Genomic DNA, 14,607 nt, shown 5'->3' with positions numbered 1-14,607 from the left:
TATTTTAAGACTGTCCAAATATGATGATTTAACCATGCAGGTTCAGAGGTGCATTTATTTACATACTAGTCTGGAAACATGACTTTGCATTTAGGTCAAAAGACTTGTTGCTTATTTTTTATTCCAAGTTTCCTCGGACATGTATAAAAAGTGAAGCACTAGCTATTGTATTGGCTCTCTTACCAAAAAAGGAGCTCTGCAAGCAGTTGAGGATGCCATGTGTTTTATCCATGTCATCAGATAGTTCAAGTAGAAAATCAGGTAAGTTAATCCCAATAATGGTTTGACTTTTTTCACCCACTTCACAGAATCAAAAGAAGGTCCTTATAAGTTCATGCAGTATACTTGAGACCCAGGCACTCAAGGGAGACCTTGAAGACAGCAAAGCTCTTTCCATGGTTAAGCTTTGCAGTTACAGACTGCACTGGTTCTAGAGCTGGTTACAGCCCAGCCAGCCAGCTTACAGACTGTGGTTTGACAGGTCTAAGGGAGCCATCTCACTTAGCACCCAAATGTAACAGTATTCTTTACATTTGGGGGCCACAGACTCCTTTAGAAACTCATGAAATTCAACTTAAAAACCTACTTAGAAAAATTTGCAAACAAATTGTAGGGTTTCACAGATGATAAACTCGTATATATTAGAAGATGAAAATACAAAATAAAATGAATAACAGAAATTAACATAAAAAGGGAAAAAACCACAGAGACCTAGATATTAAATTGAAAATACAAATGTAAACAGGAAATTATAACTCTCCTTTCTAAATCATTTAGAAGGAGAATCTGACTTAGCATGGACACTAGTGTTAAGGATTGTAAAAGATTTAGTGAACAGTACGTCTACTGAACTATGAGTCAGAGAGTAAAGTTGTAATTTAGCTCTCATCTCAGTTCTGCTACTAGCCACCTGCATTACTTTGGGCAAGGAACCCAATCCTTCGAGGGATCTTTCTTATGTTTAAGGAGTTGGGGCTTCTCTGGTGGCACAGTGGTTGAGAGTCCGCCTGCCGATGCAGGGGACACGGGTTCGTGCCCCGGTCCGGGAAGATCCCACATGCTGCGGAGCTGCTGTGCCCGTGAGCCATGGCCGCTGAGCCTGCACGTCCGGAGCCTGTGCTCTACAATGGGAGAGGCCACAACAGTGAGAGGCCCGCGTACCGCAAAAAAAAAAAAAAAAAAAAAAAAGAGTTTGACTTCTCTGGTGGTGCAGTGGTTAAGAATCCACCTGCCCATGCTGGGGACACGGGTTCGAGCCCTGGTCTGGGAAGATCCCACATGCCGCAGAGCAACCAAGCCCGTGCGCCACCACTACTGAGCCTGCGCTCCAGAGCCTGCGAGCCACAACTACTGAGTCCGCATGCCACAGCTACTGAAGCCCATGCACCTAGAGCCCGTGCTCTGCAACAAGAGAAGCCACCGCAATGAGAAGCACGTGCACCGCAACAAAGAATAGCCCACGCTCGCCACAACTAGAGAAAGCCTGCGTGCAGCAACGAAGACCCAACACAGCCAAAAATAAATTAATTAATTAAAATAAATAAAATAAGGAGTTGCACATGGGGTGTTACAAAGCACCTTTGGTTTTCAAACTCTGTGGTATGCATGCAGAATAAAACGGAACAAATTTAAATATTTTCCCTGTTTTGGTTATAAATAATTCTATATGGCACATTCAATATGGCAGAATTAGTCTACAGACAACCCCAGAGACAGATTTATGAAGGCTCCACAATACGAATGATTACTACTTCATTTTAACTTCTCTGTGCCTCAGTCACCTCATATGTAAAGGAAATAATAGCACCAACCTCATTAAGTGATTTAATATATAAATACTATGTACGACAGTGCCTGGCACATTGTAAGTACTTTGTAAGTGTTGACTAATGTTATCGTAATCTACATTGGTGGAATATCCACTGCCCACTGACTGTCCTCATCCTGCTGTCGTTCCCGCAAATACTCCCAGAGCCCCTGCTTTGTAGCATAGCCACTGCTAGAGCCCCTGGAGTTTCCACCAGAAACCCTTCCACTAACTGCAAAGTGCCCCCGCCAACCCCATAACACTGCAGGTACTGTTCACGTGGTCTCCGCAGCTGAGGCTGTGATGGGACAGATGCCAGAGAAGGCTCTCCTTCCCCTCCCTTCCCCCTTCCTCCACTCATAACTGTCTCTGAAGACACCAAGGCCACAGTCCCTGCTGGACACCATGGAATGAGGGGCCCCCATTGCATCACAGAGGGTCCAGGGTATGTGAGCTGGGACAGTGCAGGAAGCTGAAGGAGGAATCTGTGCTTGTGTGTTTGCTGAGACCATGGTAAAAAGGAGAAGGTAGGATGATTTTAGCCACGTGCCATGATAGAGACATGTTTATTCCTATGAGCCCAAGTTTCATGACAGAATTCAGTCTCCACCAAGAAAGTCATTTTTTATTATAAATAACAAGGTTTTGTTGTCCAACTCGAAAATCTACCACCATAACATGAAAATGACTTACAAACGGAAAACACGTCCTGTTCACTAGTCAGGGACTGCCTGCATTGCATGGTTTTAGTCAAACTGATATTCTAATAGAAGTGACAGCATATTTTAAGTAATACTGTTATTCCACCATATTAAATATGTGAAAATAGTAAAGCAAGTAATAGGTCTGATTTAAGGAGTAAATACATATCTAAATTTATGTTTGGCAAAATATAGCTTGCAGCTTCAAAAAATAAGTGTATCAAAACTTTTTACTCTGGGCTTGTTACAATGAAATACACATGAAGTGTAACTTACACAGGCAGACATTCAAATTACATTATCCTAACTCAAGAAAAAAACTATTTTAATTTTAAGAGACAATGATTGTTCTAACTTGTAAGACTGGAATATACTACATCACCAACTCTGAGAGTTTTTCCATGGATATATGTGCACATATTTTTATATTTAAAAATATCACTTAAAATATGAAATCATACATTTGTTGCACATTACACTTATTTAACTTTCTTGTTGACATTAAAGTCAGCTTAAATAAAATTAAAACGAGTCCCTTAAGGTTAAATTTAAAAGTATAATGCATCATGTGAGATTATTTGATTAGTTTTAAAAGCAGATACTTACTATTAGAAGCCAGAATTCCAAATATCATAGTAGCGTTTCTTCTCACAATTTTGTCTTCGTGGTTGAGCAGCTTAGTTAACGGTTCCACAGCTCCAAGTTCAAGGAGGGTTGCTTTATTTTCTTCACCTGACATCACAGGTAAAATAAAATCAGACATGGATAGCAATCTCATCAAAGTTCTTTGTGTCATTCCAATATCTTATTTGTCTTTCACATTCCTCTGCTTCCACCCGTATTTCTCTCAGAATAAACCTTAGAGCTCAGGTATCCTGGACTTGCTACTCTCCCTTCCCTGGATGTTTACAAAGCTGGCTTCCTCGTTTGGTTCTTAGCTCACACTAAACCTCCTGAGGGGTCTCTTCTGATCACCCTACCTAATGTCATCACTACATCCCAGTCTTTCTGATATCTCTTTATGCTGCTTTATTTCCTTCATACCACTCAACGATCTCCGTGCATTGTTCGCTTACACCCCTGTTACTTAACTTTCCATGAAGACAGCTACCCTTTCTGTTCTCTTATAACATCGTGCCTAACACAGTGCCAGGCATGTAATGGAAACTCAATAATACTTACTTGCATAATTAATTATAAAAATTAACACACAGAGTCCCCTCTTCAAATTCAAGTGTGGTGGAGTTTAGGGTGCTCATTTTTCACCCAGTGGGTTTGCTTGCAGCCAGCATGGAGGCACACACACAAAGCGGAGCCACCGGGGTTACTGGGATTCCTTAGCTGTGGCAAGAAGCCCCAGAACCAGAAGGTCAGTGAAGGCCAGCATCTGGCCTAACTGTAAAAGCAGTTTATCCCTACCCCAATAAGTGGGATATCATTCTGCAAAGTCTGGAATAATATTTAGGTCCTGATTAACTTCAGCTTTTCAATTTCACCAGCTATGAAAATGCATATTTCATTTTCAAAATTAATTTGAATAAAATAAAGTCTTTTAAACATTTTTGCCTCAGTTTTCTTATAAAATTAAAATATTTTATACTTGAAGTTATAGGTTCATTCTGATAACTCAGTTCTCTGAACACAGACTTGTACCTTCCTATAGCCTGTGGAACTGCCCTGTATCTAAATGATTAAATCTGTCACTTGATAAGAATATGCTGAAATATGCATTATTGACTATTACAAACGTCCTTCTCAAACCTTCCATAATGTTTGCATTTTATTGGGGTTCTAAAAGTGAATTTCTTAGATGAAAATATTTTGTCAAATAAATTTTTTTTTTTTTTTTGCTGCGCCACGCAGCATGTGGGATCTTAGTTCCCTGATCAGGGATGGAACCCTCGCCCCCTACATTGGAAGAACGGAGTCTTAACCACTGGACCGCCAGGGAAGTCCCAAATAAATTTTAATTTAAGGATAAATTTTAGGATACTTAAATAAATGGTGGCTTCATAGAATCAATAGAGAAATATTCCATCTTTTTCAATTTTCTAAAAGAGTTTGTGTATAATTGGTATTATTTCTTCCATAATAGTATGGCAGAGTTCAGCAGTGACAACATCTGGACCTAAAATATTCTTTGTGAGATTTTTAAATTACAAATTTCCATTTTTGTAATAGATAAGGGGCTATTCAGGCTATCTATTTTTCTTTAATGAGCTTTGAGAGTTTGTGTCTTAAAATGAATTTGCCCAATTCATCTAAGTTGTAGAATTTATTGGCATTAAATTGTTCATAACATTTAGATTATCCTTTTAATATCTATAGGAGCTATAGTGATGCTCTTATTCCTCATATCAATAATTTGTCTTCTCTCTTTTTACTTATCAATCTGGCTAGACATTTTCATTTCACTGCTTTTGTCCACTGTTTTTCTGTTTTCTGTTTCATTGATTTTTGCTCAGGTATATATTATATCCTTATTACTGATGCCTGGGTTTAATTAGCTCTTGTTTTTCTATTTTCTTAAAGTGGAAGCTCAGGTCATTGACTTGAGAGATGTTCTTGTTTTCTAACAGGCACTTGGTGCAATAAATTTCTCTCAAATACTCTTTTAGTAGCATCCTACAAGTTTTTATATGCTGTGTTTTCATTTTTAATTTGGATTTTCCTTCTGATTTCTACTTTCACTCACAGGTTATTTATTAATTATTATTATTTTTAAAAATTTATTTATTTTTGGCTGTGTTGGGTCTTCGTTGCTGCACGCGGGCTTTCTCTAGTCGCAGTGAGCGCGGTTTACTCTTCATTGCAGCGCACGGGCTTCTCATTGCGGTGGCTTCTCTCGTTGTGGAGCACGGGCTCTAGGCATGCGGGCTTTAGTAGTTGTGGCATGCAGGCTCAGTAGTTGTGGCTCACGGGCTCTAGAGCACAGGCTCAGTAGTTGTGGCGCTCAGGCTTAGTTGCTCCACAGCATGTGGGATCTTCCCGGACCAGGGATCGAACTCATGTACCCTGCATTGGCAGGCGGATTCTCAACCACTGCGCCACCACGGAAGCCCCGACTCGCAGGTTATTTAGAAGTGTGTTATTTGCTTTCCGACTATTTAGTGATTGCCCAGAGTTCTTTGTGTTATTGATTTTTAATTTAATTCTAATGTGGAATAGCATATATTTTGTATGACTGGAATTCTTTTAAATTTATTAAAGCTTGTTTTATGGCCCAGAATATAATCCATTTTGATAAATGTATGCACTTGAAAAGTGCTGCTGTTCTTGGAGTGTTCTATAAATATAAATTAGGTTAAATTAATTTATATTGCTGTTCAAATCTTCTATATCCTTACAGATTTACTGTCTACTGGTTCTTTCACTTATTGAGAGAAGAGTATCAAAATCCTCAGCTATAATTGTAGATGTCTATTTCTCCTTGCATTTCTAGCTTCATGTAATCTGAAAGTCTGATATTAAGTACACTAATTGTTTAGGATTTTTCATAGCACCTTGATTAATTGACCCCTTTATTATTATTATAAGATGGCCATGTTTATCTCTGGTACCACTCCTTTTTTTGTCTATTTTTGTGATATTAATATAGCTACTTCAGCTTTCTTTTGATTAGTGCTAGCATAGGATATCCTTTTTCATCCTTTTACTTTCAAGTTATTTGTGTCATTATATTCTAAGTGCATTTCTTGAAGGCATCATGCAGTTTGGTCTTGCTTTTTTTCTAATAAAACACTCTCTCCCTGTTAATTGATGTATCCAGACCATTTACATTTAATTTGATTATTGATGTGGTTAGGTTTAAATATACCATCTTGTTACTTATTTCTTATGTGTTTCATTGTTGTTTTTCTTTTCTTCATTTCTGCCTTCTTTGTATGAATTGAATTTTTTATGATTCCATTTTGTTCCTTTGTTGGCTTATTTGATATCATTGCTTTGTTATTTTTGTGGTTGCATTAGGGTCTGTAGTGTATGTCTTAGCACAGTCTTCTTTCAAGTGGTAGTATACTACTTCACATATAGTACACTTACAATAGTATACTTCCATTTTTCACCTTTCTACCTTGGTTCTGTTGTCATATATCTTACTTTTACATGTTTCAGACTACACAATATATGATTATTAGTTTTGTTTAAAATAACCAATTTGCTTTTTAAGTGATTTAAATAATAAGCAAAAAAACCCTTATATGTTACCATTTATAGTGTTCTATATTTATTCTTTTGTGTAGATCCATATTTCCATCTGGTGCCATTTTCTTTCTGCCTAAAGGACCTACTTAATATAATTAGTACTGTGGGTCTGCTTGCAACGAACTATTTCAGTTTTTGAATGTTTGAAAAAGACTTTATTTCACTTATGTTTTTGAAAGATATTTTTGAAGGGTGTAGAAATCTAGGTTGAAAGTTTTGGGGTTTTTTCCGGTACTTTTTTTTTCTTTAACTTTTACTGTAATATAGTTGATTTACAATGTTGTGTTAGTTTCAGGTGCACAGAAAAGTGATTCAGTTTAAAGATATTGCTCCACTGACTTCTTGCTTGCATCATTTGTGATAATAAATCTGTTGTCATCCTTATTTTTGTCACCCTGAATGTAACATTTTTTTCCTCTGGATGCTTTTAAGATTTTCTCTTTATCAGTCTTTTCAAGAAATTTGATTATAATGTGCCTTGTAGTTCTCTTCATATTCATTGTGCTTCAGTTTCGTTAAGCTTCTTGGATCTGGGGGCTTCGAGTTTTCATCAAATTGGGGGAAATTTTAACCATTATTTTCTGAAATACTTATTCTGTTCCTCACTCCTTTATTCAGAGACTCAAGTTACACATACATTGGGTCAGTTTTGATTTACAAATTGAATTATATCCTCATTATGCATTGCATTTTCCTGCTTTTTGTCACACGTGGTAATTTTTTTTTTTTTTTTTTTTTAAACATCTTTATTGGGGTATAATTGCTTTACACGTGGTAATTTTTTACTGGGTGCCAGACATAGTGAATTTTACCTAGTTGGGCAATGGATATTGTTGTTACCTTGAAGTTTGTTCTGGGACACAGTTATCTGGAGAAAGTTTGATCCTTTCAGGTTTGCTTTTAAAATATTTATTTGATAGTACTAGAACAGGGCTCAATCTAGGCCTAATTGTTTCTAACTATTGAGGCAAGACCCTTCTGTGTACTTGCACAGTTCTCCATGAATCTTGAGGTTTTGCAGTCTGGCTGATGCGAACAGGCACTACTTCTGACCCTGTGTGAGCACTAGGCACTGTTACCTCTGATCCTGTTGGGTGCTTTGTCTGACTTCAAGTAGTCCCCACACATACACATGTGGATCAAGCTGAACACTTGAGTGGGAGCCTTTACAGACCTCCTGAGTTCTCTCTCTGTGCAACTCTTTCCTCTCTGTTACTCTGTCCTGAAAACTTGCTGCCTTCATCTTCCTGGATTTTCAGGTCTATCGTCTCAACTCAGAGAGTCCACCAGGCTCTGCACAGGTTACCCCTTCCTGGGCTATGGCCTGGAAACTCTCTGAAATCAATAGGCTGGGGCAATCAGAGGGCTAATTTCCTTTGTTTCCTGTTTCTCAATGGCCTGATATTCAGTGTGTTGCCAACTCTTATTTCATATATTTTTCTGTTTTCTTACTTGTTCTGGTAAGGAGGTTAAATCTGGCCCCTTACTTCATCTTGGCAAGAAGGCAAAGTCCCATCATTTAACTTAAGAAAATATTTCAGAAAATACTGCTAGTACTGAACATCAGACTTACAATATAAAAAGAGATGACATGCGATGACTCTGTGCTATAGATGCATGATCCAATATCTCCCTGAAATTTGACCCAGTATTCTACACAATCTACTTATGAACCATACCTTCCAGAACCACTCTGGTTTTTGTCAGAATTCCCAAGATGACTAGAGTGAGGTGATGGTGATGACTAGCCAGGTGAGTATTTTACCATTTGCTAATTGAATGATTTGTTGTTCTCTCATGTAAGTCCCCCAAACAATGTTTTTTTTTTTTTAACATCTTTATTGGGGTATAATTGCTTTACAATGGTGTGTTAGTTTCTGCTTTATAACAAAGTGAATCAGTTATACATATACATATGTTCCCATATCTCTTCCCTCTTGTGTCTCCCTCCCTCCCACCCTCCCTATCCCACCCCTCCAGGCGGTCCAAACAATGTTTTAAAGTACCATTTCTTTAAAATCAAATTGCTCCCATTTTAGTTTTAAAAGGTTTTGTTAAAAATACCAAGCTACACTAAACTCTTCAAATATTTCCAATTTCAATGTTACACAGTATAATAAAAGTCTGATTTTATCACCACTTGGAATGAACTAAAATGTAACTATCTCTTATGTTTGTAAATCCTCTATGAACAAGTTTTCAACAGAATCTAATTTGTAACATTTACAACATTTTAGTAAACTTTATATTTTACAACAGTTTTAGTTTTACAGAAAAATTTCAAAGATAATACAGATACTTCTCATGTGTCCCACACCCAGTTTCCCCTGTTATTTTACATTAGTAGGGACATTTGATGCAGTTAATGAACCAATAATGATATGTTATTACTAATGAAATTCCACAGTTTATTCAGATTTCCTTACTGTTAGTTTTTCTTTTTCTGTTCCAGCATCCTATCCAGGATCCCCCATGACATTTAGTCACTGTGTGTCCTTAGCTCCTGTTGGCTGTGAGAGTTTCTCAGACTTTCCTTGTTTTTGATAGCTATGACAGTTTTGAGAGTACTGGTTAGGTAATTGGAGTATGTCCCTGAATTGGAATTTGTTTTATTTTTTAAAAAAATCATATTTAGACTGGGGCTATAGGTTTTGGGGAAAATAACATAGAAGTGCCATTTTCATTATGTCATGTCAAGGGCATTTATTATCAAATGACTTATCTCTGTTGATGTTGATTTCGATCACCTGACAGAGGAAGTGTTTGTCAGGTTTCTCTGCTACAAACTTACTCTTTTCCCCTGTGTCCATCTTGCACTCTTTGGAAAAATGTCACTATGCACAGCCCCTAAAGAATAGAAGTTGCATCCCACCTCCTCAAGGGCAGAGTATCTGCATAAATTGGGATCCTTCTGCATTGGAGATTTGTCTTTTCTCTCCCATTTATTTACTTATTCAATCATTTATTTGTCTGTATAGACTTATGGATATTTATTTTCTTCTTTAATATAAATTATAGGGCTATAAATCCAATACTTTGTTTATTTTGTTGCTCAAATTATTCCAGCCTTGATCCTTAGGAGCTCTTTCAGCTCCTGTGACATTTACAGTTTTTTAAACTGCAATAAAGCCTTCAAAATGACTCTTCTACCCATTGACTAAATTGCTCCTTAAGACTGGGTTAGGCACGTAGGGAGATATATTACTTTCAGGTGATGCATTAAATGATATTCTGATTGTCTGAAAGAATTCATCAGACAGGAAGTAAGACTGGGGAGAAAAGTGCCCATTATGTAGCAAGTATTTTTAAGAAACTAATGAAATAGAAAGATAAACTGAAAAACATCCAAACCTTTTAAAGCAAATCTATAAATGGCTTCACATGCTTTAGCCAAAATTTCTTCTTCTGGAGAATTAAGCATTAACACCACGGTTGCTGCTTTTTTGCTTTCAATTGTTAAGGGATCAAACTGAAATTCAAAGAGAAAAATATCAGAGCCACATACAAGCTTTAAAAGCACATAAAACATGAGTGGTGTGTTGAAACTTAAAGAGAGCATAGTCTTACAAAAAGGATGTGGTCACTGCCCACAAAGTGCACTGTAAAATTTTTATTTAAAAACTATCACAGTTGTCAACATTGGCGGCTTTGGAATTCCTGGAGTATGGAGGGAAGAGCAAAGTATTTTGGAATCCGGCAGGTGTAGTCTCTCATTTTAGCCATGGGGAACCAAACTAGTTACTTAAGCTGTTAGAATTTCAGTTTCCTTCTCTGAATAACGCGTATAATAATACCTATTGCAAAGGATTAAGGAGCGGATTAGGGATCATGTATGTAAAGCACTTAGCACATTGTCTGGCACATAATAGATGCTCATTAAATAACATATATTAGTATAGTTCTTAGCCAATACACAAGAATCCTTGAGAACCTGTATGTATTCGATGCCCTGACAGTCTCAGTGATCAGTACTTGCTTTCTAACCACTACACTCTCTCTTGAAAAGCAGGAATTACATATGTGAAATAACTAAAAAGCAAAAGATAACAGCATATCACAAAATGTAAAACTGGATAAAATCTGGAACAGGGGAAAAGGTAATATAGTATAAAGAAAAAGTATAGGACTCTTAAGAAGTCCTGTATCTTGCTGTGAGATCTTGAGAATTCATGTGGAGCTGAAATGAACAATAACAAATGCATGACCCCCGTGGGTTTTGTTTGGTCAAGGAGAAAACAAATTATTACACTATTTTTCTTCCATTTCCAGAGACCATGGAGGAGGAGGTTCTGCTTATGTTAAAGGAAAAAAAAATTGAATTTCAAAGCTTTACCTGGTTCTTTGTGTTGGCCCTTTCTAAATGGACATCTTAATGTGTTTTGAGACATAGCAAAAATTGATGTTCAGTTTTGGGTAGAGGATGGAGAGATAGATTATTCTGAATAAGGAGATATAACTGTGTGAGGTTAAAAGAGTAAAGATAGAGAAGATGGCAGTAAGCAATGACCCGAAAGGACGTGGCTGGGATAAAAATACCTCTTAGAGGGAAAATGGCTGTTGGATTTTAGGACAGCATTATCTAACATCCAAATTGAAGCTGTTGTTTGTGCATGTCTAGCTCTGTACTAGAAGCTGAAAGAGTTATCAAAGCCTCAAGCCTCTTAGACTCTTTGGGAGACAAATCATCAGTAAAAGTCTGCCATATGCACCAGGCTTGCTGCACTTACGGGTTCCAGTGACATGAACCAGTGAGAAAAAATGGCCTCTAGAAGAGCCTAGAGCAATGGCTAGGATGCTGTCTGCAATGCTGACCAGGAGAGCATAAGGGCCTGGAAATCCAGAGAAATTTTAAGGAAGAACTATTAAAAGTACCCGGTGATTGAGGCTTGAGAAACATCTTAGATAGGCATTAAAGGGTAGCCCCAGAATGCCAGAGCACTTGGAGTCATCACTAGCTCACTAACCGCATCTTTTTTAATCTGAAAAATTAGGGAGTTGGATTATATCTCTCAGATCTCTTCTAGATGTAAAATTCTAGGATACTATGAAGTACAAAAACATATGGCAGAGACAATAAATGTTGTGATGCGGAAGGGGGAATTAATTTGAACTGGGATAAATGGAGAAAGGTCTGCGGTGGTGGTAGAATTTTAGATGTGATTTGAAGAATGGATACAATGGGGTAGGCTGAGATAAGGAGGAAGGATATTCAAATGGGAAAAATGACACCAGGAAGGTTTAAAATGGGAATGAATGCTGCATTTATGGTGGATAAAATAGGAGTTTGACTGAATAGAAAATATGTAATAGGAAGCAGAATATTACTGAAAAATAAGGAAAGATGAGGCCTCAGCAAGTGACCTAGACCTTCCCTTCACCAGCCCTCTATTGAGGATAATCAACAGAGTTCAGAGGAAAGGATTGTGACTCTAGAAATTTATACCTTGCTAAGTTATCATTCATACGTGAAAAAGACATGTTCAGGCATTCACAAACTCAACAAGTATATCAACTGTACACGTAAACAAATTACTTGGCAAATACTTAAGCCAAGATTGGGGAGGACAAAATATAAACACAGTAGTGGTGGATCAATAAATTGATAAATTGATATTTAAACTGGATGATAATGATGGTCTGAATCACAGTGTAATTCTTAAGAAGGGATTTCTGAAGTAATGACGACATAATAAGGAAAAAAAGTTAATAATGATTTGGAATTAAAATTCTAGATTTTTTCAACAAAACTCAGGTAAAATTTCATTGATCTTATCATTACCTGAATTACATTATTTGTTAATTGACTGTTTCCACCACTAGAATGTAAGTTGCCTTGAGGCCTGATCTGTATGCCCAGGATGTAAAGGAATACTTGGCATATGGTATGTACTCAATATTTGTCCAGTAAATGAATGACTTTCTTCAGACAAAAGATTATGTTATTTCTCTATCTCCACTACCTAGAACAATACCCAATATATGGAAATCCTCAATAAATGTCTACAAAGAAATATATTAAAGTGCCTCTGGAAACTTCTTTTTTTATATTTGTGGCCTTGAAGTGCCTTAACTGTTGTACTGTCTGTTGATGCCAGAAAAGAAGATTCCAAATCTGAGGTTCACGGAGCCATGAGTGGGCTCCAGGGACAGCTTGTCTCTCTGAAATTATGTGCAGAACTTTTGGTGTGCATTCTACAGGGAGAGAGTCCACAGTCACCATTCTACCCTTGTAAGGCCCCCAACCCACCACCAAACCCTTGAGAATCAAAGCCTTAGATCACCTTTTCCACTTAAGTCAGTTTCCCTAGCATCCTGGCTGGTTACCTTTCCTTCCATTTTAGAACTTCCACTTCAGAGACGTCTGATATTTCAGTATTTTTAAAGCTGATTTTACTAGCACGTGAATGAAAAAACTATGTTGAAGCATAGATTTCTCGTGATCTTCATAGAATGGCTACAATTCTCAAAGGAGCAGGGTAGGTAGAAATACATTTAAATATCTTTTAATGCTCCTTCAGTGGTTCAGAAAACGCTTCAGTATTTTGCCATATCTTCTGGTCATCCTTAAGAAAAAGGTGATGGGGGTTACAAGAAGCTTAAGAGGAACTTTGAGACCGTGAGAGTTACCACTGTAAGGGCTGTCAAAGGAGGAGAAATACCAGTGTTTGGCAGACAGTGGAGAAACTTGGCATGACATGTGTTTCTCCTACAGAGCCTGCGGCATTATAGTAATTTTTTATTGAAAAGGGCGCCGAGAATAAAATGATAGCTATAACAGAATGCCCCATGACTAAATATATAATCCTGTGCTATAATTACAGATTCCATCTGCTTTCCCATGAAGAACTCATAGTCAGTCACCAACAAGCTGGTTGTGAAATTATAATTTCGTGCTCTGTACTGAATAAATGATGAACTAAAATGATTTACAAAGAGAATGAAAGAAAGGGGAAGCGTTTTGGCTAAGCTTTGAGTTTTAAACCCAGTCAATTAGAGAAGCCATAGACTTGTAGAGATGCTTTTCTACCTCTGTTAAGGAAATAAGACTATTTAGGATAAGGCTGCCCAACAGAACTGCGATGAAATGTTCCGATCCTGCGTTGTCCAGTGCGGCAGGCACAGGCCCCATGTGGCTCCTGAGCACTCGGAGTGTAACTGATGAGACTGAGGAACTGAATTTTTCCTTTTATTTTTTATTGTCGATTTTAATTAATACAATTTTAGTTATTTTAAATGTAAATAACCACATGTGGCCAGTGGCTACTGTATACATAGACAGCACAAGTCTAAAGGAACATACAATTATAAAGCTGAACTCAGTGAAAAGAGATGAATCATGAGTTGTGATTTTTATGCTGCCGGTAAGTGCAAATAAAAGGCTTTTTGATTTCTGTTGGAATGTGTTTACCAAGTCAGTGGTCTCCGATCACGAGAAGCCAATTGCACAGGAAAAGGGAGACAGATAAACAGAAGTAGACTGCACCACTCGAGCATGGACTTTTAGTACAGACTCTCTAGACATCACTTAAAATCTGCAAAAGGGTAAAGGTTAAAATGAAAACCGCTAAAATGGCCTTTCATTTGCTTTACAACCTGAATCAAAATAGCAAATCTTTAGAGCAAGGTGAGCAAGCCGATATTTATTCATACAGTTTTGTATATGTACGTTATTTATACATACATCTGTGATGAGGGAGAAAGATAGGAAAATAAAGTCCCTAAGAGGCTTCATTTCTAGAAAAAAAGTCTATGGCAGTTTTGGCAGTCTATGACAGAGTTAAAGGTTGAGTTCTGAGGCTGATGAAAAGGGTCCAGAAAAACAAGACCCTGGGGACATCCCACTCTTCCAGGGAACTGGGTTTGGTTGCCCAGGTGAGGGAGCAGTTTCCACTATTG

At 37.5% G+C, this 14,607-nt stretch overlaps 1 protein-coding gene across 3 annotated transcripts in view; it reads right to left on the bottom strand.

Annotated features, from left to right (window-relative positions):
* Positions 1-14,607, bottom strand: part of ARMC3 (armadillo repeat containing 3) — a 95,519-nt gene that overhangs the window by 73,458 nt on the left and 7,454 nt on the right. For all 3 annotated transcript variants that reach the window (XM_065871188.1, XM_065871186.1, XM_065871187.1), the window contains 2 exons: positions 10,063-10,180; positions 3,115-3,240 (listed from right to left, as the gene is read on the bottom strand). In XM_065871188.1, the coding sequence (XP_065727260.1) occupies positions 3,115-3,240; positions 10,063-10,180 (244 nt within the window). The remainder of the gene's footprint in view (positions 1-3,114; positions 3,241-10,062; positions 10,181-14,607) is intronic.

The sequence above is a fragment of the Phocoena phocoena genome, chromosome 2, assembly GCF_963924675.1.
Source record: "Phocoena phocoena chromosome 2, mPhoPho1.1, whole genome shotgun sequence".
In the NCBI taxonomy this organism is placed as follows: Eukaryota; Metazoa; Chordata; class Mammalia; order Artiodactyla; family Phocoenidae; genus Phocoena; species Phocoena phocoena.
The sequence above is the reverse complement of the archived record's forward strand: the minus strand, read 5'-3'. Positions and strand labels throughout refer to the sequence as shown.